This window comes from Erythranthe guttata, chromosome 13, assembly GCF_056151865.1.
Source record: "Erythranthe guttata isolate IM_541 chromosome 13, IM_541, whole genome shotgun sequence".
In the NCBI taxonomy this organism is placed as follows: Eukaryota; Viridiplantae; Streptophyta; class Magnoliopsida; order Lamiales; family Phrymaceae; genus Erythranthe; species Erythranthe guttata.
The window spans coordinates 11,433,061-11,459,735 of NC_142545.1; the positions used below are offsets into that span (position 1 = coordinate 11,433,061).

Below are 26,675 nucleotides of genomic sequence, written 5' to 3' on the forward strand. Positions count from 1 at the left end.
AAATCCACACTCAACAACAACCTTGGATTTAACTCCCGTTCTCTTTAGTGTAAAGTCTATTGAATGAACTTTTAAGAGTAAACTTACCTTGTTTACTCCAAGCCGAAAATAACATGTGTTTCCACTACAAGAAGGAATGTGCGTGCCATAGATCCTATCAATAATAAAACTAGGTATAGTGTTCTCAACCTCATTAAGATTCCATTTAAGAGATTGTATATCAATGAAATGACTAAGGTTGTGTTTCACATAATTAAGCACTGAACACTGAATGTTAAATACATATCGGAATGATTAAGATTAGTGTCGAAATATTGAATGTTGAACGTTTAAGTTTGTTTGATAACTGAAAAATATTGTATCTGAATAATTTATAAATGTAATAGTCCTCATAATTGTTGAACAAATATTTATATTTAACAAAATTATCACTAGTATCTAAATAAAATTTTAATTATGACCCTTGTAATTATTATTTTATAAATTTTACTTTGAAAAAAATTAAATAGTACTGTAAATCTAAAATCTGTATTTTGGACAAATATATTAAAGTAAAATTCTAATTTTAAAAATTCACTAAAAACACATAATCGATAAAATTAGTTAAAAGGTATGAAAATTAAGTTTCACTATACCAACAGTAGAAGGACAAGTGTCTGAGAAATCATATTTACATAGAGTGAAATGCAAAAAATCCCCTCAGAAAAAATAAGTCACAAAAACCCCCCTAACAAGTGTTCAATCAAGCACACTCGACCCTTTTTTATTTTTGTCCGTTGACCGCTCGCGAAAAGACAAAAAAGCCCTCCAGATAAATATATCCATCCTCTAGAATTTTATGACTCAAATGAAATTTTCAAAATTTTCAATTCAGTCCCTAACACTTTCAATTTAGCCCTCTTCTCCAATTGAAAAAAAAACAACGCACACTTCAATTTTAATTTCTCAGCTCATAGCTCACATAGACACGCCTCACCCACTCAACTCTCACTCAGCGGCGGCTGCAGCGGCAGCTGCGTTTGAGAGGATTTTGCGATGGGCTTTGTTATTCGTCGGAGAATTCAGCGAAGTAGAGCTCGCCGGACTTCGATTGGAGGCGACTTTGGAGGGGGATCTGAACTCGCGGCTGCGGCGGCGGTCGCTGGGCAACGTCGGAGAAGAAGATGGCAATGTCGGACAAGAAAATGGGCGAGGCGAAGAAGATGAATTTGGGGTTGGCGTGAGTTTGACGAAGGAAGAAATTCCAATTTGTTTTTCTTTTTTTTATTTTTTCTTGTTTTGTTCTTTTTTAATTAATTTATTTATATTTAGTAATTATTATTATTTTTTTTTTGGTTTAAAATGGAACAAGAAAAACTAAGAGAGATTTAGAGGGCACTTGCGTCTTTTCACACAAAAAATCGCACAAGCAGTCGCATTGGTAGCGCGTGAATGACACGAATGAGATAGATGGGGTTGTATGACTTTGACTACTAATTACAAGGGGGTTTTAGTCACTTAATTTTACCCAGGGGATTTTTTGGCCTTTAGAAAAATCATAGGGGGTGTTTTCGCATTTAACTCTATTTACGTAGCCCTCAAAATTGTTAGATATATAGGTTTATTTACTAAATGAATTACCAATAATATCTAAGTAAAATAAATTACGAAATGTGATATCTTGTTTTGATAAAAATAAATATGTCTGAATAAATCTAGTCCTAATTTTGAAAAACATATAAAAGCGTATGTTTTGAATATAATTCATTATATTTCACTAAAAATGTTTGATAGATAAAAGAAAAGAAAAGGAAATTAAATTCTTAATTGAAGGACAAGTTTTTGGACCATTCATCTGCAGCGGTGCAGCCTTTTAACATTTGAGAGAAGAGAAAAAGGTGGTTGGAAATATCAAACTTTAATTATGAGAATAAATTGGTACATAATATTGTCTCTTAATGAATAAGCTCCAATTTTTTGGCTGAATCGGTCAGCATAAATTGTTCAATTTAGAGGTTTGCATCAAACATGCTGAATAAATGATGGATGACCGAATAAGAGGTATAGGGCATTAAGAGATCATTAAGAGGTTATTAAGAGTTACCAAACACAGCCTAACTTTATAATCTAGCATATTGATAAGGATGTGTTTCACATATTCAGATATGAGACATGTGATCCAACCATTTACCAAACCTAAAACTAACACTTCTTTCATTAGTAATAATAGCCCTAAAACATCCGTCCCTAACTTCTGGAATAACTTTGTATATACTTCTCCATATTGAACTACAATTAGCCTTTAGTCTACTAATATGTAGGAGATTATCCTTAGGAAAATATTTATGTTTAATGCATTTAACTCACAGGGCATCCGGGTATGTCAATAATCTCCATCCCAATATTATGAAAGTTGCTTTATTTAAAGTATGTAAATCTCGAATACCAAGATATCCATCTTTCTTGTGCAAATATTATTGAAAGGTTGAACTTTGAAGTATTTTTTTGTTGATATGTTGTTAATTGCTATGTACTGGTGAGTGGTGATGGCATAGTGACATCATGGTAGAATATGCATATTTAGAATTCAAAATTGTATTTTTTTTTATCGAATTGTTGTTAATTATTTTGAACCGGTTAACGATGATGCAGCAGTAGCACTAGGTATAATATTCATATTTTTACTCCAAATTTTTATTTTTTATTAAGTGAATTAGGTAGCTGATATACTCATCAACAACACATTTTAAAATGAAAAGCGGTTGAATAAATAAGGTTCAATAAATAGGAACTATTAAAAAATTCAATCTTTCGCCACAAACAATTCATAACAAATCAAAGAACCTTAGACTAAATAAAAAAATAATAAATGATGGAAGAAGGTACGTAACGGTTTTAACCGTTTTTTTTAACCTGAGTTAAACGGTGTCGTTTTCTATTAATAGAGTCGTGTTTGGTCCTTTAATTGTTAACGCATTTTTTGGCTGAAGATAGGGGGGAAGGAACGGTGTCGTTTCATCAAGGGATGCATGTCATTTTCGTCACATGCAAAGCAGCATGTCTTAGCTGTCTTCTGCAACTTTGGACCGTTGTGCTCTTTCTATTTATAGGGGAGGCATGGTCTGCAGACCACATGTTGAATCTTATTGTCTAGTTAGCTTAGTTAGCTTAGCTTAGAATAATTGCTTTAATTCTAAGCTTTTCTTTTGTGAAAGACTGTAACCCTAATTCCAGCTTGAAGACAATACAATATCTCTCTTTTATCTCGTGAGTTGCTGTTGAGTTTTTCATAAATCATTCAAATTCATAACACTTGGTATCAGAGCAGTCGTTCCTGGACCCCTTTCCACACCATGATGACAAGGAGCCATGTAAGGACTGGCTCAGGTGACAACACAAGAACTGAAGCCGACGTATTTGTAGATGAACAGATGGCCTTCAACACCAAAACCAGGCAGATCTATCAGCAGTAAGAGAAGAAATGGAGAGGAGCAGAGTGGAAAGAAACCAAAAGATGGAGGAGATTCATAGGATGCTAGCTGATATGACTAGATCTATGAATAGCAGCAGAGGCAAAGAACAAATGCAATAGGGGAATAGCTCTGAAAATCCTACAAGAAACCCGGAGCAAATGGCTCCAGGTCCAGGTAACCCTAATATGCCTATGAGAAATATGGAAAATAAAAATATTAGGGTGGACTTTCCAAAGTTTGATGGGCAATTTCCAAGGACATGGCTGAAAAGATGCCAAAGACATTTCAGACTAAACCCTATGAGTGAAGGAGAGAAAGTGCAGACAGCCTCTATGAACCTTGAAGGTAAGGCTCAAGACTGGTTTGCTGATTATATTGAAGGCATAGAATACATAGGGTGGGAGGTTTTCTCTAGCATGGTACTAGAGAGGTTTTTAGAGGAGCAATGGGTGAGTTTAACTGCAGAGTTCAACAAACTGCACCAAGAAACTAAGGTGGAGGTTTACAGACTGAGGTTTGAGCAGCTGAAAGGATATGTGGCAAGAAAACACAGGGACTTACCAGAAAGCTACTTTGTGGAGGGATTGAAGGGAGAGCTCAAACACACAGTGAAGATGATGAATCCTCAAACCTAATCTCATGCCATTATCCAAGCTAAATTGCAGGAAAATATGGTGGATCAACTGAAAGCAGAACTCAAGAGCTCTATGAAGACACCTAATCACAATTATAAGACTCCTAGGTTACTAGCTCCTGAACAACCCTTAAGGATCCAATACCCTGAGAAAGGGGGGATGCAACCTAATAGGCTGAACAAACAAGAGTTAGAAGAAAGAAGAAGGAAAGGATTGTGCTATAATTGTGAAGAGAAGTTCACCCCAGGCCACAGATGTAAGAGGTTGTTCTACATTGAGTGCATGGCTGATGAAGAATTGTCTGAAGTAGGAGATGATGAAATACCCATTGAAGTGGAGGAACTAATGCATATTTCCCTCAATGTCATTACTGGCCAAGCTTCCCACACCACACTCAAAGTCTTGGGCAAATGTAGAGGACATAAGATCACCATCCTATTGGATACTGGAGCCTCCCACAGCTTCATAGATCCAAAATCTGCTTTTCAACTAGGATATGAAAGGTTTTGTACTAGGAGAACCACAGTAAAAGTGGCTGGAAAGCATAAGGTAATCTGTGACTCCATATGCCCAAACTTCCAGTAGGGAATGGGGGGGTGCAGCTTCTACTTAGGAGTGACTCTACTGGATTTGGGAGGGTGTGACTTAGTTTTGGGAGTTGATTTCATGAAGAATTTTGGACCTCTGTCTTTTGATCATAATGAAAACTTCATTACCTTAAGGCAAGGAGAGAAGTTAATGAAACTACAAGGGGTGGAGGAAGATCCTCAGTTCTTAATGATTAGTGGAGAAGAACTGGAAGACTTACTACAGACACAAGGAGCCAACATGGGATGCATCTTCATCATAGAGGAAGAAGAAAGACCACACTCCACTGAGAAACACTCTAATGCAGTAGAAGAGGTTATAAAGAAGTATGCAGACCTTTTTCAAACACCAACTGAACTACCCCCTATGAGAAACACTGAGCACAGTATTCCACTCAAGGAAGGAGCAATTCCCTTCAAATCACAGCCCTACAGATACCCTTATATGCAGAGAAAAGAGATAGATAATATGGTCAATGAGATGCTAGAAACTGGGGTCATACAAGCTAGCAGCAGCCCATTTGCTTCTCCAGTGCTACTGGTGAAGAAGAAGGATGGCACTTGGAGGTTTTGTGTGGATTTCAGGAGACTAAATGCCATGACCATAAAAGATGGGTACCCTATACCTCTGATTGATGACTTATTAGATGAGTTGGGAGGAGCCAAGGTGTTCTCCAAAGTGGACTTGAGAGCTGGCTATCATCAAATTAGAATGAAGGAGGGGGATGTTGAGAAGACAGCCTTTGTCACCTCTGCTGGACATTATGAGTTCAAAGTTATGCCATTTGGACTCACCAATGCCCCAGCTACATTTCAGTCATTAATGAATGATGTGTTCAGAGCACACCTAAGAGACTTTGTGCTAGTCTTCTTTGATGATATTTTGGTATACAGTAAGAATATGGAATTGCACATAAAACACTTGGAAACTGTGTGCAAGTTGTTAAGACAACACCAACTATATGCTAAGTTATCAAAGTGCAGCTTTGGGAAGAACCAAGTAGAATACCTGGGGCATGTAATTAATGAAGAAGGGGTGGGGGTGGACCCTACTAAGATACAAGCTGTGACTAATTGGCCCATACCACAGTCAGTCAAAGCACTGAGAGGGTTTTTAGGATTGACAGGATACTATAGAAAGTTTGTCAAAGGCTATGGAGAGATAGCCCAGGACCGTCACTCAACAACTCAAAAAGGGGCAGTTCAAATGGAATGAGGAGGCACAAAAGGCATTTGAGAGGTTGAAACTTGCTATGACTACTACTCCAGTTTTGCAATTGCCCAACTTCAAGGAAAATTTTGTGGTAGAGATTGATGCTTCCTACCATGGGATAGGGGCTGTATGATGCAAAATGGACACCCTCTAGCCTATCTCAGTAAACCTTTGGGTCCCAAGAGCTTAGAATTGTCCATTTATGAGAAATAATTTCTGGCCATACTCCTTGCTGTGCAAAAGTGGAAGTCTTACCTAATCTGTGGCTCCTTTGTGATCAGAACTTATCAAAAAAGCCTCAAATACTTATTGGAACAGAAGCTATCAACCCCTTTGCAGCACAAGTACCTAGCTAAACTGTTGGGGTTCAACTACACTATTGAGTATAAGAAGGAAAGGGAGAATGGGGTGGCAGATGCATTATCTAGAAGAGAAGAGGTAGCTGAGGTTCAGCAAATCACCATAGTGCAGCCTTTGTGGATACAAGAGGTAGTGCAGAGCTATGAAGCAGATCCAGAAGCTCAAGAAATCATTGATAATAGTACACTCAGACCTTGGGATGTATCACTGTATGGCTACATGGATGGGTTAATAAGGTACAAATGGAGGATATTTGTGGGGAAGTCTACTGATATTAGACAGAAATTGGTGGAGCACATGCACAATTCAAGCATAGGGGGACATTCTGGGATCCAAAACACCTTCCAGAAGATCCAAATCACATTTTTGTGGCCAGGATTGAAGCAACAGGTCAAGGAATGGATAGATTCACAAAGTATGCACACTTTATTGCTCTCAGTCATCCACTTAGTGCATCTCAATTGGCACAAGTGTTCATTGAAGAAGTGTACAGGCTGCATGGACTACCTAACTATATTGTATCGGATAGAGATCCAATCTTCACCAGTAATTTTTGGAAAGAATTGATGCAATCCTTGGGCGTACAGCAACAGTTAAGCACTGCTCATCACTCTCAAATGGATGGGCAAATTGAAAGGGTGAATCAATGCCTAGAAAGCTACATGAGGTGCATGTGTGGTCAATTTCCAAAGAAGTTGAGCATATGGATTCCACTGGCAGAATGGTGGTATAACACCACATTCCACACATCCATCAAAATGTCCCCATTTGAGGCACTATATGGGTATCCAGCACCTCAATTAGGGTATGGTGCTCATCTATTGAGAAAAAACGGAGGGAGTAGGGACTTGGTTAAAGAATCATCAACTGATCACTTAGAAGTGGAAGGGATTATTGGGAGAAGCTAGAGAGAGGATGAAGTATTACGCCAACCAACACCGAAGAGAGAGGATTTTTTAAGTAGGGGACATGGTTTACTTGAATCTAAAGCCCTTTAAGCAACTAAGTTTGAGGAAAAGTCACTTATGGAAACTGACCCCAAGATACTGAGATACTGTGGCCCTTTCAAGGTGATTCAAAAGATAGGGGAGATGTCATATGAGTTGCAACTCCCACCTGAGTCGAAAGTGCACCCTGTGTTTCATGTATCACAATTGAAGAGGAGAGTAGGCAACCAAGGGCAGGTGCCAACTAATATACCTCATTTGGATGATGAAAATCAGTTTTTGTTGGTGCCAGTGGCAGTCTTGGAACGAAGAATGATCAAGAGGAATAATGCGGCGTGTGTGCAATGGTTAGTGCATTGGGCTCACCTCCCAGAATCCGAAGCAACATGGGAGGAGGCTGTGGAGATGGGTAAGAGATTTCCAGATTTTAAGCCATGAGACATGGCTTGGAAAAGGGGGAAGTAGTGTAACGGTTTTAACCGTTTTTTTTAAACTCGAGTTAAACGGTGTCGTTTTCTATTAATAGAGTCGTGTTTGGTCCTTTATTTGTTAACACGTTTTTTGGCTGAAGATAGGGGGGAAGGAACGGTGTCGTTTCATCAAGGACTGCATGTCATTTTCGTCACATGCAAAGCAGCATGTCTTAGCTGTCTTCTGCAACTTTGGACCGTTGTGCTCTTTCTATTTATAGGGGAGGCATGGTCTGCAAACCACATGTTGAATCTTATCATCTAGTTAGTTTAGTTAGCTTAGCTTAGAATAGTTGCTTTAATTCTAAGCTTTTCTTTTGTGAAAGACTGTAACCCTAATTCCAGCTTGAAGACAATACAATATCTCTCTTTTATCTCGTGATTTGCTGTTGAGTTTTTCATAAATTATTCAGATTCATAACATAACATAGATAGAGGGAGAGAGAGAGAGAGGGGGACGCAACATAGTAAATTAGAAGAGAGAGATTTTGCTATAGTAAACGGATTTATCCTCTCAACTTCTTACTATCACGTTATTGTTTAAGAGTATTTGTGTATGTGTACAGGTAAAATTTGATTTAAATTTCTTTAATTAAATTAGTTGATGGGAATGCATGATGAATGAAAGTTTTTGGTTGAAAATAAAATTTCAAGAAAAAATATTGAAGAACGGTAACATAAGAATTGTAATAGATTTTTTTTTTTTTTTAATTTTATTTAAATGTGATAGCAATCAAGGCCGGGACTGGGTTGGTTTTTACCCAATAGCTGATCCATTACCCATCATATTTTTAGGCGTTTAATAAATTTTTAACTGATCCATTGGATCAGGTCGGAAATTTCGACCAACCCATATGTAATAGATCGATTGACAGTTTCTATATTATCAAAACTCGGTTGACCGATAATCATCGGTCAACCAACTATAGTAGTAAAATTTTATTAAAAAAATATAAAATAAATGGTGTTGTTTTTGTAAGTGGGTATAGGAATTATCAAAATGGTTAACATTTTAAATTAAACTAAACAATCAATAAGGAAAATAGTTAACGTAAATCTACCACTAGAATTTCGGAACTATATTTTTTTTTATCGAATCGTTATTCTATTTTGAACTGATAAACGGTTATGGCGAGTGACACCAGGTACAATGTGTATACTTTTACTCCAAATTTTGAATTTTTTTAAAGAGAATTATGTAACGGGTAAAACCATCAATCGACCCATTCTGAAATCAAATATTTGGTTGTCAACCATCAACCAACCCACAAAGATTGGGATGGCAATGCTTTTCAAATTTGAGCAAATTTGGTTTCTCGGATGGTTCGGTTTTTAGGCTGGTAAGCGACCGACCCAACCTAATCCCAACCCTAAGCAAAATGATGATAGTGGTGTAAAGAAGGTCTTGTCTAAAGGTGTAAATCGGACGAATCGGATCGGAATAAGTCTTTTTGGAAAAAACTTCAATTTTTTCGGAAGTGAAATACTAGTTCCAACTGTTGGGAATCAGGCACGTGTACGCAACGGAAAACAAAAAAATTTATATGGAAAACATATTTTACATATAATCACGTGCACAAGTTAACAATTAATTTCGTACCTTATTGCTTCCAACGCAAATTAATATGCATACATGCATAATATATAATCTGCTCTTAATTAAAACAATTAGCATGCTCGCGCATTAAATCAATAATCATGCATATAAATAATTTCATAAATCATTCAAGCAAAAACCATATAGCAAATATCAACATATAATTAATTATATTAATTACGTCTTGAAGCGTGAGACAAACTTTCGGGGCGAAGAAAACTGCCACGGAAACCAATCCGTGCAGTCAGGAGAAGCTGCGGCGGAACGCTGGCGTAGGACACGCGGGGCAACGGCGGTGGCGTCGGACGCGCGGGGCAGCGACGGCGCGTGCAGTTCACACGCTTCGGGCGGCGCGTGTGGGCGTGTGCGGCGGCAGGATCATGGCGATCTGACTCATTTGTCTTCCTCCTCTCGGATTTCACCTCGTATACTGAATTCAACAATCACGTGGCACTAGACACACAAAAGTTAGAACAAACGGAAGAAAAGGACAAAGAAAACAGCTACTGAATAACGGAGGCGGCGCGTGGGGCCAATAGCCGGAGATGGCAGCGGCGGAGTGGCGGTGGAGCAGCGGCCGTGAGCTTGTTCGAGTGAGGGAGCGGCTAGAGTTTCTTGTGTTTCTGCAAGACCTATAAATCTTGTATTTATGGTGTCTTGTGTACAAACCCTATCGAGCTTAACTTGGACCGAGCCCAACAGATTAAGCTCGTTAGTCTTTCTCTACTCGTTTCTCACAAACCAATAATCAAAAAAATATAACAACTATATTTTCGTAGTCACCGAAACGTCCTCGTTGATACGAGTACCAATTCTCGATTTCCAATTTCTAAAATTGGAAAACCTAATATAGTAGACCTGCTAAATCGGAAAACTTCCCAATTTGGAAAGTTCACTAAGATCATCGCCTAGTTCTTTTCTTTTCATATTCTCATTCATAATTCACAATTATGAATGTTGGATTCAATCGTATTGACTTTCAATTATGTGAAGACCAAACGTTTTAATCTTTGACCGTTTATTCAATAAATACAAGTAAACAAGCAATGTGACCATCGATGGTTTAGGTGTAAGCTAGCCGTGGGCCCACAACCCATTGTGGTTTAAACTCGTCCCTAGAGATATAATTAAGATGAAGCTCATTTCATCTTCACCACCCAACGAATCAAGATTGGCGTATAGCAACTACGCATCATGATTCCCTAGATACAAATTAAGTGCCTGCAAGAACTGATAAGGAACGTCAAATTGGATTCGTGTTGCAAAATAACTATTTAATTCGGAGAAGAGTTATTAATGGGCATTGGTGGAACTATCGAAAGAAATTATGGAAAAATAAGGGTTTTCGACGAACTCAAATTGTATTTGAGTACGAAACGAACTCTATCTCAAGTGAAACGGCGCAAGGAACAAAACTCATGAGCAAAGCTCATGAATCACGTCCAATTTCAGCAATTCAACGTCGTTTAGACTCCTAAAAGTTCGTTTTTGCTATTTTAGGTAAGTTTTAAAAAAATAATATCAAATCATAGAAAATTGGATTAGGATTCCGTAAATTGGATTGTTCCCAAAATTACGAGATCTACTAGAATCGGACTCTAACTTGTTTTTGCCGTTTTTGGTAATTTTTAGTATTTTCTTAGTTTAATTAGGGTTTTCAGTTTTTTAGTATAAATAGCTGTCTTAGGACTTTATTTTGAGAAGAATTTTGAATTTTAATAAAATATTTAGAGTTTTCTCTATTTTTCTGGTGGATTCCAGAGTTTTTGGTGGATTCGGAATGTTATTTTGTTCTATAGGATTAATTCGTAGAAATTAATTCTTTACCGTGCTTTCGGTATGCGTCAGTTGGCATCAGTAGCGAGGTTTTTCCTGATTAGATGGCGAAAGGTGCGAAACATGGAGACAACAACTACGTTGGCGATGATCGCGGGATTGAAAAATTTCAAAATCTGCGGTTGGTGTGCGAGGGATTTGCCCATGACAACGACAACAACAGAATGACTGAATCTAACACGATGATTGCCGACGGTGTAGCCCGAGGTGCATATGTTAGACACAATTATCATGGACCTGTTCAACTTCAATCAAGGTATGATGACTACTCAAAGGTGAGCGGCAACTCTTATTTTGAAGAAAACCCGCCTATAAGAGCTGAAATTCCTTCTTTTAGTGGAAATTTTCTTGAAGTTGAGGATTTTATCGATTGGGTATCAGAAGTCGAAAGGTATTTTGAATTGATGGATATTTTTCCGAATAAGATGGTAAAATTGGTGAGGTGTGAGTTAAATGGTAGTGCATCCGCATGGTGGGATGGGATACAGTCGAAGAGAGCTAGACAAGAAAAAATTTCAATCCAATCATGGAGAAGGATGAGAAAAATGTTGATGGATCGTTTTTTACCCCTAGGTTATGAGCAACGTCTATTTCAACTATATCGTAATTGTTCGCAAGGGAGTAGATCTGTTAACAAGTATAATGCTGAGTTTATGAGACTAGCAAACCTAAATAACCTGCAAGAATCCGAAAGTACGGAAATTTCACGGACTTGGCAGGATTAAATATTTCAATACGTCTTAGGATGGGGTGGGGTACATTCTACACCCTTGAAGAGGCTCAAGAGTTAACATGGAGGAAGGAATATTATCAGAAGCGAAATAGTTCTTCTAGAAAAACCGAAGATGTTCCACCCGTTGTCAAAGTTAAGGAGGTACAAGATACTTCGTACGTTATTCAAGCATCCAGTTTGGTAGAGGATCATGGCGTAGGAGTTAATGAAGTTGAAGACGGAATTTTTTATGCAAAAGTTAAAATTAGCGTAGCTATGATTAACGATGACATTAACGAAATCAAGGTGAAAGTCGATGAAGTTGAAAGGAGAGTCAACGAGTTTGAAGACAACATCAACAAAGTCGAAGAGAGCGTCAACGGGGTAGAAGATACCATTAGCAAGGTTGAAGAGGGAGTCGATGAGTTTAAAGAGAGTGTTAATAACAAATTTGAGGAAGAATTTGAAGTTGTAAAATTTGTTCAAGAAGAGGAAGGTGCACTTGAAGAAAAGGAACAAGTGGATTGCGTTGAGGTATGTGATCTAATTGTAGATAGTGTTTGCGGTGAAGTTCCTGTCCAGAGAAATTGGTGGAGCCATTGGGATTTTCGATTAAGAAGCCAATTTTTCCAACGCCTCGTTTGGAGGAAGATTTTGTAATCGACATTTTTGTGTCGGGAATATTGGTGGAGCACTTGAAGTTATTTGCAAAGAAATATGCATCGTTATATTTTGATCATAGCTCGAGGTCGAACTCTTTTGAAGAAGAGGAGATTGATAAGGAACGTCAAATTGGATTCGTGTTGCAAAATAACTATTTAATTCGGAGAAGAGTTATTAATGGGCATTGGTGGAAATATCGAAAGAAATTATGGAAAAATAAGGGTTTTCGACGAACTCAAATTGTATTTGAGTACGAAACGAACTCTATCTCAAGTGAAACGACGCAAGGAACAAAACTCATGAGCTAAGCTCATGAATCACGTCCAATTTCAGCAATTCAGCGTCGTTTAGCCTCCTAAAAGTTCGTTTTTGCTATTTTAGGTAAGTTTAGAAAATTAATATCAAATCATAGAAAAATCGGACTGGGATTCCGTAAATTGGGTTGTTCCCAACATTACGAGATCTACTAGAATCAGACTCTAACTTGTTTTTGCCGTTTTTGGTAATTTTTAGTATTTTCTTAGTTTAATTAGGGTTTTCAGTTTTTTAGTATAAATAGCTGCCTTAGGACTTTATTTTGAGAAGAATTTCGAATTTTAATAAAATATTTAGAGTTTTCTCTATTTTTCTGGTGGATTCCAGAGTTTTAAATGGATTCTGAATGTTATTTTGTTCTATAGGATTAATTCGTAGAAATTAATTCTTTACCGTGCTTCCGTTCTGCGTCAAGAACCGTGTCATATAGTTAACGTACAGTACGATCCCTTTGATACATATGTCCCGATTGAACTAGAGACATTGGTTCATCGAGACCTCCTTTAGAGTTCAATAATTTTGCGATCGTTTTAAGTGTTGTAATCTGCACGTGCATGGCTTAGAGAATCAAATTCCCTAATCATCACTTAGTCAGCTATGGCCAGAGACTTAAAGATTACAAACTATGAGAACACACAGGACATCCAAGACTATTCTAGCGATCGAATCCCCGACTACAATACACAGACCTCCCACTAGATTTCGGACTGCACGAACACTGGCCCTTGGGGCGGTCCTCGGTAGAAATCAGGGACATGTCACGATACAACTGGTCCTCTAGTGAAGTCACGGTGATGTCTAGGTCTTAAGGACTAATGGTGTACAACTATGTCATAGAGATCTCTACTCGATTATTGAGAACTACTTAGAGATTTCTAGGATGAGGGAGTTCAGTGAACTTGTCAAGTTACGAGCACCCACTTATGTATGTCGATATCACAATACCGTTTACTGATGAGACGCAGTACACATCCACTAAGTGCTAGTCTCTTAATGGGAAATGCCGATATCCTCATTGGGGGCTTAACTCGTTGACTAGGAACATGGTTTAACAATTATATTACTTAACTAAATATCTCATGATCCAACTAGATCAAATATAAGTATAATAATTGTAAGTACTATATCTATGCTTAGCAAGGGACAAAGATACAGAATGCCAAAAGGTGTTTTTATCATTAATACGAAAAATGATTATTTATTACAATAATAATAATAATAATAATAATAAATAAAAAAAATAAAAAATAAAAACCTTCAGCCACAAGTTAGCTTGTTGGTCACCTACTCTAACACCGATTTTGTTCCAATAAATATTGGAATCACAATTTCGGAAATTCTAATAAAAAAATTGTTACAAAATCGGAAAATTTAAGATAGGAATCGGCGGAATTCGAAAATTTCTATTTTTTGGTCACCTAAAATATAAAATACACAATAATATTGTTATTGTAAGTGTAATATTAGGACATAATTGGAATTTTAAGATTATTTTCGGAACTTAAAACCGTATCTAAAATCGAAATCTCGTATATATTCAAATTTTGATCCACATAGTTTTGGAAAAAATGTTACTCGGATTTTCGGAATTCGAATTATAAAATATTGTTCCAAAATTGAAAATTTTTTATCGAAATCGGCGGAAATTGGAAATCTTGTTCCAATTTCTACGCCTAGTCTAGTCTATGCGTTTTTCTCGAGAGAATTAAATGATAAATAAAGGATGAAAATAGTAAACTTCTTTATAGTGAATAGTATTTGATTAAATTAACTGAAATGATATTCATAGAACGTTTTTACTGGCTTGCATGCGGTTTATTTTATTTGTAACTTTCCCAAAAAAATCAATTATAACCCTCGAAATTCAGTGAATAGATTCGAGTACCCTTGATAAAAGAACATTTTAAAACTACCGACCAGACTTAAATTTTTCGTACACACTCATGTCGGGGTTTGAACATTTTAAGTAAGTGCCTCAGGTTTTTAGCTCCTGGATGTACCCATGCCGGATGGATAGATGGTAGAAAACTATTCGCGACCAAATTAACAAGCATGAAATGATTGTTGTGCAATGTCACAACAATCATACATGATAAATGACCACTGCCAAACATAGGAAGTTAAGTCATACTCCCCCACTTGGGTCAAAAGTACCACCAATGTACTGTATTTGGTAGCGAATGCCAAATATCTTTTCATTCATATCCATCCAATAAGCTTGTGCATAATGGCCTAAGGGCCAGTCACACTTGCGTATCACATCAACGTATCCAGTACTGCCAAACATCGACGTGTACACATCAGCATGCTCGTATAACTCAATAAGCAACTCCCCTCTCACTTGAGGACATCTTTCTTGATCCTTGTACACTGCTTGAGCAACACACCGAAACCCACAGTTGCCATCCACCATCACGTTGATATAATCTTGAATAAGACGGACCATAAAATGAGGCACGAAAGAATAAAAGTCGATTCCATCATGTGCAGATATTGGAGGGGCAACAGATTCTTGTGTGGGAATACGAGAACCACGGCTTTTCATATTCGATTGAGGCCTTTCCATCAGTGCTTCTATCAACCTTTGCTTCAGGAATCTTTGCTGTAGGCGAGGATTGGCGACCCTTGGACCACAAGACGACTTACTTATCTCTGAATCAATATGATATTGCCATCCGGAAGGGTCTGTCTTTATCGAGTTATTGTTTGATCGTCCTTTGGTCTTAACAAATGATGGCTCACACAGATGAGTCGTAGATGGATAAACGATGCCACGCAATGAGGCCACGACATTTATCTTGCTCATATAATTCATCTTATTCAAATTGCTATTGAGGTCATCAATTTGTCTATCCACAAGACCCTCGCGGTTTACTTGATCTTCAGGTAGCTCCGAAGGTTTAACTGCCATGGTACTCCAAAATAGATACAGGTCTAAAATGACGAACGTGTCATTATCTTCAATTTTCTGCACAATTTTGTACGCGCAAGGGAGCCCATGAGTATCCAAAGACAGTGGATGCAAATACTCGGATCTTGCATCGTCGGGGACTCCATCTCTTGATCCAATTTCTCTAATGCCAGATGCTTAATGTAACAAATTAAACCCTGAAATCACGACCACGCTGCAGTATACTTCTTTATCTTGGGTGATAATGAAAAGATTGCACTTCAACTGACTAATTTGAATATGAACTTGGTCCCAAAGTTTGCCTTGCACGTTATCAACACCTCTGGTCGAAGCATTTAACCAACCCTATGCAGAAGAATAAGCACTCTCCACCCTGTCCGATTGCAACGACAATCAAATTATAATATAAATATTACTTTTATATAATATATTTCAACATTGAAATAACTAAGACATGTAATACCTGTTGGTGCTCGTGTTGCCAAAATGATACACATTGCGTGTATAGACTCGAGAAAATTATCCTTGTAGATGAACCACATATCATTCAAATAATGTATCGGTCTAGGATATTCTGCATACCGTCCAACAATTTCATTATAATTGTATTGATACTCTTCTTCGGTTTCTGATTTTACCAGCTTAGCCCACACCCAACGTCGGAATATAAAACATTGGTCTTTGTTGCCTCCCATAATTTTCATCGCATTTGCCTCAATATTTTTGTTTATATGGAATATACACAATATGTGATACGAAACTGGAAAGACATTTTGCAGTGCTTTCAAGAGACCCAACTCCTTGTTTGTCAGGATCGCATCAGGTTCAACGCCATCTAACAAATCTCTCAAAGAATTCAAAGTCCTCTCGTAGGTGTCTCATGTCTGCATCTCCATGCGACATAAATGCAATAGCAATCGTGAAATTATTCCCAATTGGATTAATCCCAATTATTTTCGAAAGAGAAATTCCATACCTACATAATTTTTTTACATATTTACATAATACATTATAAAACTACAATTATAAGTTAAACAATCGTAAAAGCTAACTCACTTATAGGTTTTGTATGTGCATCTCATCAATAAAACGTACGGGAACAGCCGTAGTAGCTTAATCGATTCGGGGCATGCAAACATAACATTCGTGCATGCAAACATAACATTCGTTATTGTGTTGCTCGTTTCACTATCTACGCAATGCCAATATCGATATCCGCCTCGTTGAAAGTTATGCATCAGAAACTGAATAACAGTCATCCCATCAATTTCCTCTGATTTAGTCTTGGCCAACTCATTGTAAACCTGCTTCATAGAGGTTTGTATCGTCGGATCATCCTTCCTCAATCTATCCATGATTAACATTGGTTTCACGTGAGGATTTCTCAATTCTTTAATTCTTGCTTTCTGGTGTGGAGTTATACGACTAGCCGTACCATGTCCGTGAGAAAAAAACACCGGAGGATGAGTATGCTTGCCGCTGCTGCCAGTCAACCGCCATAACTCACCAAACCTTGACTTTTTACCAATTAATATGAACAGACAGCAATATATTTTTGTTCCAGTGTTTTTAGCATCTTGCACATTGATATTCTTTTGTCGGCCATGTCCGTATTTTTCACACGTCAAATACTGTGCATTCTCCGTTCTTGACTGACAAATCATAGAATCACTAACTGCAGTTGCTTTCGCCCACATTATTAATTATTCCTTACTATCGAACACAATATCAACTTGGAAGAAGTGAGAGAAATATTCATATTCGTTTCGCTCCAAAACTGCAGGATCAAAATACAAGTTGTCTCCATGTTGTTGCTTAAAGAAAGATAAATTATTTATGTTGCGAATCGGACACGTGTACGCAGCGGAAAATAAAAATTTTATATGAAAAACAAGTTTAATCGTATAAACACGTACTCGATAATAGAAATTAATTGCGTACCTTAATGCTTCCAGCGAAATTAAAAAACAACATGCATATTATTAATTCGGTAATTAAATCAAGTAGCATGCTCGCAGTAAATCACGAATCGTACATTAATAATCACATAATGAAATACATGAAAAACCATAATGCAAATATCAACAATTAATTTAATCATATTAAATTAAAATCTAATTAAAACGGATCCGAAAAATACCTCTTGAAGCGTGAGGCGAATTCTCGGATTGAAGCAAACTGCCACGTAAACCAATCCGTGCAGTCAGGAGAAGCGGCGGCGAAGCGGCGATGACGGACGCGCGAGCAGCGGCGGCGCGTGTGAATCACGCGCTGTCTTCGGGCGGCGCGTGCGGCGGCTGTTCGGCGAGTGCTTCTCGACGATTTGACTCATTTGTCTTCCTCCTCTCGGATTTCACCTCGTATACCGAGTTCTACTAAATACGTGGCACTAGACACGCAAAAGTTAGATTAAACGGAAGAATAAAATAACATAAAAGAACTACCGAGGAGAAGCGGTGCGTGGGCGCCGATTTCCGGCGACAGGGCGATGGCGACAGCGGCGGTGGAGATGGCAGCGGACGTGAGTGGAGAACGGCTAAGGTTTCTTGTATTTGTACAAGACCTATAAATCTTGTATTTATAGTGTCTTGTATGTAAGCCCTAACGGGCTTAAGTTGGACCGGGCCCAACAACTTAAGTTCGTTAGTTTTTCTTCGCTCGTTTCTCATAAACCAATGATTGCAAAATTATAACAATTATATTTTCGGATCATTGAAACGTCCTCGTCATTACGAAAGCCAAATCTCGATTTCCAATTTCTAAAACTAGAAACCCTAATTTAGTGGACTTGCTAAATTTGGAAACTTCTCAATTTAGAAAGTTCACTAACATGTTCCCCTAGTTCTTTCCATTTCTTATTCTCATTCATAATTCCCAATTATAAATGCTGGACTCAATCGTATTGACTTCTAATTATGCAAAGATGAAACATTTTTATCTTTCACCATTTATTCAAAGAACTCGAGTGCACGAGCAGTGTGACCCTCGATGGTTCAGGTGTAAGCTAGCCGTGGGCCCAAAACTCTTTGTGGCATAAACTCGTCCCTAGAGTTATAATTAAGATGAAGCTCGTTTCAACTTAATCACCCAACGAATCAAGATTGGCGTCTAGCAACTACGCATCATGATTCCCTAGATACAAATAAAGTGCATGCAAGAACCGTGTAATATAGTTAACGTACAGTACGATCCATTCGATACATATGTCCCGATTGAACTAGAGGTTGGTTCATCGAGACCTCCTTTATAGTTCAATAATTTTGCGATCGTTCTAAGTGTTGTAATTTGTGCGTGCATGACTTAGAGAATCAAATTCCCTAATCATCAGTTAGTCAGCTCTGGCCAGAGACTTAAAGATTACAAACTATGAGAGCACACAGGACATCTAAGACTATTCTAGCGATCGAATCCCCGACTACAATACACAGACATCCCACTAGATTTCGGACTGCACGAACACTGGCCCTTGGGGCGGTCCTCGGTGGAAACCAGGGACAGGCACGATATAGCTGGTCTTCTAGTGAAGTCACGGTGATGTCTAGGTCTTAAGGACTAATGGTGTACAACTATGTCATAGAAATCTCTACTCGATTATTGAGAACCACTTAGAGATTTCTAGGATGAGGGAGTTCAGTGAACTCGTCAACTTACGAGCACCCACTTATGTATGTCGATATCACAATACCGTTTACTGATGAGACGCAGCACACATCCACTAAGTGCTAGTCTCTTAATGGAAAAGGTCGATATTCTCATTGGTGGCGTAACCCTTCGACTAGGAACACGTTTAACAGTTATTATACTTAATTAAATATCTCATGATCCTAATAGATCAAATATAAGTAATTGTAATAACTGTAAGGACTATATCTATGCTTGTACAAGGGACAAAGATATAGAATGCCAAGGTGTTTTATCATTAATACGAAAAATGATTATTTATTACAAGAATAAATGAAAAGACCACAGCCACAAGTTGTCTTGTTGGTCACCTACTCTAACAAGGTTAATCCTTGCAAAAATAAGAAATATTTTTTTTTTTAAACACTAGGGATTTCGTATAAAAATACATGCTACATTTCGTGGCAAAAAGCACGAAACATGCAATAAGGGATTTTATCCTTCATTTCGTACATAAAAACACGAAATAATATAATACATTCCGCAGTGTCTTGCACGAAATAATTGAAAAAACAGAATATGATGTGTATTTCGTGATAGAAATCACGAAATTGAATGCATCATTTCGTGGTATCCTACACGAAACGCATAAAAATCGACGATTATCAGACAAAAACGTAAATTTTTAACTCATTATTGGGATCGATATGTTGGCCATGTTGATAATTCTTGTGTTCTATTTGATTGTAGTGGAAACAAATCACAATCTAGAAAGTTCGGTTTATTTAGAGGTTGAGAGAATTTGAAAAAAGTTAAAAGATTTCTCTATAAATGAATTATTTCGTAGTGTAACTAGAAAAAAATGCACCGATAATTCCTTAAATTAATTAGGTTAGTTAAATATTTGCATTAACATCCACGATTTTAGCCTTTTGACTAATTAATAAGAGAAAATGTACATTAAAAAACCGAAAAAAATAAAAAGTGCTAAATACACTTTGTACCCTTGAAGTGTAACTTATATAACACTTACCCTTTAAAGTATCATTTGTAACACTTCGCCCCTCAATATCAATTATTTTATATGTTAAAATTTAAATTAATAATAAACATAAAAAGTTAATAAATAACGGATCATAAAAAATTCAAAATTAACTGAAATTAAATTATTGGGAAAAAAATTAAAAAGTAATATATGTTGTGTAATCATGAATGAAAATATATTTTAAGAAATTAATGAACTAAAATAAATTTAAATACTTAAGATTACTATTAGTTATGTATTGATTTCTTAAAATTTATGGATATGAATATATTCGATTAATTGGTCTAACAATAATTAGATGTTATTTATTGAATAAGTACCCAACGCAAGATAATATTTTTAAATTTTTAAATATTGTATTTTTCAACAGATATTTTTAGTTGTATAATTTGATTATTTTTCTAGTTATTCCTTTCAATAAAATAATTTTTTTAAGGTATTAAAATTTAAAATACAAATTAAATTATTCTTGAGAGAGGTAAGTGTTACAAATGATACTTTAGGGGGTAAGTCTTACATCGGGTATACTTTAGGGGTGGGTGAAAAGTGTATTTAACCCAAATAAAAATAAAAACACGGCTAAACAGGTTCACAAAAGTTGGAACTTGATATTACTTGTTGGTTAAGGATTCAATTCGACTTAAAAAAGAGTCAACTAATCAAAACCGACAGCTCGTTATATTTTTTTGCGGTTCTTCCCCATTGCGACATTTTTCTCTCTCTAAAGAGTGCAAAAACTCTCTCTCTCTCTCTCCTCCTTTCGTCTCAAATCATCATACCTTAAGCGCCGATTCATCCAAAACCCAACCGTTAATTAATTATTTTTCGGATCTCTCTCTTTTTTTTTCTGAATTATATTTTTGCTACGAAACTTTGGTGATTGATCCCGACGAAAAAGCATGTCGTATGCTTACCTCTTCAAGTACATTATCATCGGAGATACCGGTAATTGTTTTTTTCATTATTTAATTTCTGTTGGTTGTTTTTCCCTGCACGAAATTATGGTGATCGCTTGTTCTAGGTTTTTTTTTATCTTAATTTGGTTGTCCTCTGATCTGGAATATAGAAATTGGGTATGATTTGAATTGGATGGCGCAATAGCTATTTCCTCTGTAGGGGTATTATTTCTGATGTATATAAACCCGGTTATCAATTTGGATCAAGAAATATGCAATTATTAATTGGAAACAGCATGTGGTTTAACTAGTGTTTGCTTTGAACCATTTAAAAGTTGCAATTTTGTTGTTCTGAAGCTGATTTAGTTTTATGCATATTGCCTTTTGGTCGAAAGGTTGACGATCAGGGTAAGAAATATCTTTCGTTTGCATATTATGATTATTAAATATTCTTGTGTTGCAATAACAACTCGTGTTGATTTAAGTTGGTTAGAAGTGGTGTATTATATTGTTGGTACTACTGTATATGCAAGAGATTGAATCGATCGATCGTATTGAATTCGAGGATGTCTGGCTGTTTGCAGGTGTCGGAAAGTCATGCCTGCTTCTGCAGTTCACCGACAAACGATTTCAGCCAGTTCATGACTTGACAATTGGTGTCGAATTTGGTGCTAGAATGATCACGATCGACAACAAACCGATGAAGTTACAGATTTGGGACACGGTTTGTGAAAAACTTATTTAAATACCCTAGTGTTGTCACCATATAGTACTAATAGCTTCCACATTGTGAAAAAATTCTGTGTCGTCATTTTACGATAAAAGATTAATTTTATTAATGCATTCTTTTAACATAAATGACATCTTTAGTGATTTTTTTATCGTGTCAGGCTGGTCAAGAATCATTCAGGTCTATTACGAGGTCTTACTACAGAGGTGCAGCTGGCGCGCTTCTAGTTTATGACATCACAAGGTATTCTTGTGTTTGAATATTATAAATTGCATACGTGGTGGAATTCGATGCTCCGGTTTTCATGTTTTCGATTGAATTATTGAACTGGTACAAAACAGCTTATTAGTCCCTTTTGCATAAACAAAATTATCTGAATTCCCGACTGCATGTTCTAAACTTCTTGATTATATTAACCTGGGACTTGCTGTATCTCGTGAAGTAAGTTTCTCCTCGTCTGTGAACACAGATTTTCTTGATGAATTACTAATGGCCCTGGTTATTACTTTCACATAACTTGAATAATGTACATATGAATATAACATGTTACATCTGTCTTCATTTTGCTCCGTAATTATTTCTTTGCAAATAGTCAAAACTAGCTTTTATTAGAAATAGAAGCCCGTTTATCTACACGGTTACTGAAATGATTTTATATTTCTTAAAAATACCACAAATATATGCCATGGCTTGTACCAAATAATATGACGTTGCTTTTATCTTACCAATGAAATTAACCGAATATAATAATTTCTTGTTCAGGAGGGAAACGTTTAACCACCTTGCGAGTTGGTTAGAAGATGCAAGGCAGCACGCAAATGCGAACATGACGATAATGCTGATAGGAAACAAGTGCGATCTGGCTCACAGAAGAGCTGTAAGCAGTGAGGAAGGGGAGCAGTTTGCTAAGGAGAACGGCTTAATATTCATGGAAGCTTCTGCCAAAACTGCTCAAAATGTCGAGGAGGTTATAAACTTCTTTTCACCTCTTCGTTCGTCAAATCCCTAATATAAATAATCTCGTGCAATTTGACCCACCCGAGTTTCTTTTACTTTGCGCCCATCTTGCTGAGAGTTAACTATTGTAGTGATACTCTGGTTGTTTCGTTTTTCTTTTTCTTTTTCTTTTGGCAGGCATTTATAAAGACTGCGTCAACAATCTACAAGAAGATCCAGGATGGAGCTTTTGACGTGTCTAATGAGGTATGTTGTTACAGAAAAGCTAATTTAGCTGATTCTTTTTATAGATGCTCGATTTGATACGATTTATGCTAATTACAATGAAATTCTTAGAACTGTTTTCAGTAAAAATTGTAGAGAAGAGCATATATTCGATTAGTTTAAATTATTAGAAAGAGACGTATTGCAACTATTTGAGCATACTCTTAGAACAACATATATATATGGGGCTATATGGTTGGTTGGGCGTTACGTAAATAAAGTAAATTATTTATTGCATAAGTGAATAAGGTCCTTACGTAATGTTTAGACTTCGACTACGTTACCAAATGAAACGGGGCCCGGTTGAATTTGATGTGTGTGTTGTTGTTGAGTTGGTTTGATTGAATAGTGTAAAAAATAATGAAAAATGGTAAATATTTACACAGTCATATGGAATAAAAGTTGGGTATGGAGGAATACAAGGACCATCAGAAGGAAGAGGTGGCTCTGTTTCTCAAGGCGGAGGTTGCTGTAACTGAGTGTCTCTCTCTCTCTCTTCATTTCATTTTTATCTGGTTTATTTGATACACTGCAAAATGGAAACATAAAAACAAAAACTTTGCAATTTCCCCCCCTTTTTTTTATTATATATACATATGATTGTTTATTCTTTTCTTCTTCTTCTTCTTCTTTTTTTTAATATATTTAACATGGTGGACAATTATTGTAGCCAGAAATTGTAATGGGTCAGAAAATATTGATTACTTTTTTACATTCTCTCAAGTCTTCTAATTATTGTAAGATTTCACATGAAAGTCTGGTCATATACGATTTTGTAGAACCTACTCCTGGTGAAATACGATTAATCTACACATAGTAACACACGCCCATGTGTATGTGTGTTTAGTATGTAGTTATTTATGTAGATCTACAGTTTAAAACCACGTGGTGTAATTCAACAGGTGTAGGATTTCATAAGCCGGTGGTCATGTTTTCTTGTTCATAAATTACTCTGAGCTTCTATTGTGTTAAGATGTCAATAGATTTTGTGCAATCCCCAAAATAAGATCATGTGATTATAAAATAAAAACCAATTTTTATTTTTTGTTTTAAGAAATGGAAATCTTATTTATCTTTATTTTAGAACATTTCCAATAAGATTTTGCATAGAAACAATGTATATCATATGGGATACTGCTCCATCAGCTCTTAATTTTGACTCTTCATTCCTTTAAGCCTATGAAAGGAGTATGAATATTTTTTGATTTCGAAATTAATATTTTCCGAGAAGCTTTGTTTCATCGAAAATAAAAAGTAATTTCTATGCGTACCAATTTTTTTTAATAATGATTTTTTTTTGCAAAGTTGAAAAAAATTGGATCAAAATAGGGGGACTGTTTTCCACCACCCTCATTTTTTCACTAATATTAAGAATTTTATAATTTCATTCAATTGTTTTAAGAAAAAAAGTAAAGTTAAAATATTCCAATATGATGGAGGTCAGTTTGGGCTAAACTTTCTCTAATGGGCTTATTAAATAGTATAAGGATATAATGAGTTCAACAAGATTTATCGGGCCCACCGACCAAATATGCGTCAAAGACAAAGTTTCTTTAGAAGCTCGCTTCGAATAAAAACTCATCAGTACCAACTTTGCTAAACTATGCCCAGGGATATGAGGGTGACATGCTCGTCAGCTCATCCAAGCATGCAAGAGACGGTGGAGGAGGTAAGAAGCGAGTTGAAGGAGAGTCATTGAAATAAGAGCATTCGAAGATATTTCCCCTAAATAAATAAGGAAAGTATGTGAATTAGACATCGTGATTGAGCAATTAATGTTAATCTCGACGAAGATAGAGATTCTAAAATAGAAAATTACACAATTCTCTTATATAATGAATGTACACAACCCTATTAGAGGACACAATCACAATGATTTAATATCAATAACACACACTTCTATACCGTCTTTCAAGTTTTCTCTTTTTATTTGCATTTTCGTCAGTCTAATTCGTCTTCTCCACCCAAAAAAAAAAATCAACGTTAGGTGAATTTTCCTACACTCAAAAGAGTTTGATTTGGAAGGAGGTAGTGAGGGTGCAAATAATCTACCATCACGATCGAAATAAACGGAACTCAAAATTCAATTGGTGATATTGGTCTTGAAATAAAGTAGTAATGCACTGCTTGGTTGCCAAGATAAGCCATGATTAACTAAATAGTTGGATTTAATTTGATGTTTGGTATCTCAATAAGTTGTCGGGTCAATCCGCCAAAATTATATAATCATGCATTATCTTGCCTTCTAGTGAATTTTTTTTTGACGTCGCGAGCTCCAATAAAATAATTAAGTTTCATTAAATTATTTAATCTTATCTTGGCTAATCTTATGACATAAATGAATGAGAGTGACGCGATAATTAACCTAAAATTCAGAGAAGTTGGTGCAGAGTTGATTTGTCATTTTGTCACCAAACGCAGTGGTTGCGGTGGTTTTTGTGCAATCAATCATGGGCATATATGTCTTTTTCCACTCATCAATAATACGAATGAGATTGATATGCAACGGTGCAAAATCACGCGCTCCCTTTACAGATTTTTTCACGTGTCCCCTGTGACACATTTTCATCTCACTTCTGGCCCCAAACGTGATTATATTTACTTTAAATAGTGTTTTATTTCATATTTATTTAAAGGGGCAAATACTGATAAATCCCTAAACCCAAACATAAAGTGCGGGTCAGTCCCCAACAACATTTTTTAAGCGTATTGGACCCTAAATCAAACATAAATATGCACTTAACTCCCTAACTGGTGTGCAAAGACCGAAAAACCCTTCACTTTATTTTGAAATTACCGGCAAAATTCTAACACAACTTTTTACCTACTTTTCACGCGCCGGTTGAGTATCACGCTCCATACCTTTCAACTATCCGTTGTCATTCAATTTTCGAACCATTTCCTCAGCATTTTCGGACAGTTTTTCTTCGTGCAAGCGATTCTTCAGGTTCTTCAGTTTTTGTTTGCTTGTATAAATAACCCCAACAAGGCGGAAAGTAGACAGGAAACTAAAGTAATAATTTTCGAAGTAGAAGAATGGTGAAGACAAACAAGGGGAAGGAGAAGCAAGGTTTTTTTTTTTTTTTTTTTTCAGGAATCGATAATGAAATTTGTTGTTGTTTTTTGTTGCTGTTAGCAAAAAACAAACTGCATGTTCTCATATTGAATGATTTTGAACATTTCCAGTAGTGGGTAGTATCCAACGGCGAGATTAGGGTTTTCTGAAATAAAAAAATCGAACAACTGGTTCCAATAAAATGTTGTTTTCTTGTTTATGCTTGCAAAAATTGTTCATTTTCTGTGGAATTGCATGATTTTGAACACTTTCGCTCTTGGGTATCATTCGTCTGAAATATTAGTATTTTCCCAAATCACTTTTTGTCATAACAAGGGTTTGATTTTGGGCATTAGATGTGTTTAAATAATATAAGTCTTACTACACAACGGTAGTGCTATTGTAGTTA

The 26,675-nt window shown here is 36.4% G+C and overlaps 4 protein-coding genes across 4 annotated transcripts; 3 read left to right on the plus strand and 1 right to left on the minus strand.

The window, feature by feature from the left end:
* The first annotated feature begins 5,927 nt into the window (after nucleotides 1-5,927).
* Nucleotides 5,928-7,155, plus strand: LOC148765904 (uncharacterized). The gene is made up of 3 exons (XM_088812411.1): nucleotides 5,928-6,014; nucleotides 6,131-6,483; nucleotides 6,624-7,155. The coding sequence occupies exons 1-3, from the start codon at nucleotides 5,928-5,930 to the stop codon at nucleotides 7,153-7,155; spliced, it is 972 nt and encodes a 323-aa protein (XP_088668537.1).
* A 117-nt stretch (nucleotides 7,156-7,272) lies between these two features.
* On the plus strand, nucleotides 7,273-7,632 carry LOC148765905 (uncharacterized). Its single transcript, XM_088812412.1, has one exon. It carries the CDS (start codon nucleotides 7,273-7,275, stop codon nucleotides 7,630-7,632), a length of 360 nt encoding a protein of 119 aa, XP_088668538.1.
* Nucleotides 7,633-14,912: 7,280 nt separating this feature from the next.
* On the minus strand, nucleotides 14,913-17,395 carry LOC148765906 (uncharacterized). Its single transcript, XM_088812413.1, has 4 exons — nucleotides 16,794-17,395; nucleotides 16,539-16,674; nucleotides 16,019-16,071; nucleotides 14,913-15,861 (listed from the first exon to the last, which is right to left on the minus strand). Exons 1-4 carry the CDS (start codon nucleotides 17,393-17,395, stop codon nucleotides 14,913-14,915), a joined length of 1,740 nt encoding a protein of 579 aa, XP_088668539.1.
* A 3,586-nt stretch (nucleotides 17,396-20,981) lies between these two features.
* Nucleotides 20,982-23,818, plus strand: LOC105961323 (ras-related protein RABB1c). Its single transcript, XM_012985556.2, has 6 exons — nucleotides 20,982-21,309; nucleotides 21,845-21,984; nucleotides 22,151-22,233; nucleotides 22,753-22,957; nucleotides 23,125-23,193; nucleotides 23,598-23,818. Exons 1-6 carry the CDS (start codon nucleotides 21,264-21,266, stop codon nucleotides 23,688-23,690), a joined length of 636 nt encoding a protein of 211 aa, XP_012841010.2. The 5' UTR covers nucleotides 20,982-21,263; the 3' UTR covers nucleotides 23,691-23,818.
* Nucleotides 23,819-26,675: the final 2,857 nt, after the last annotated feature.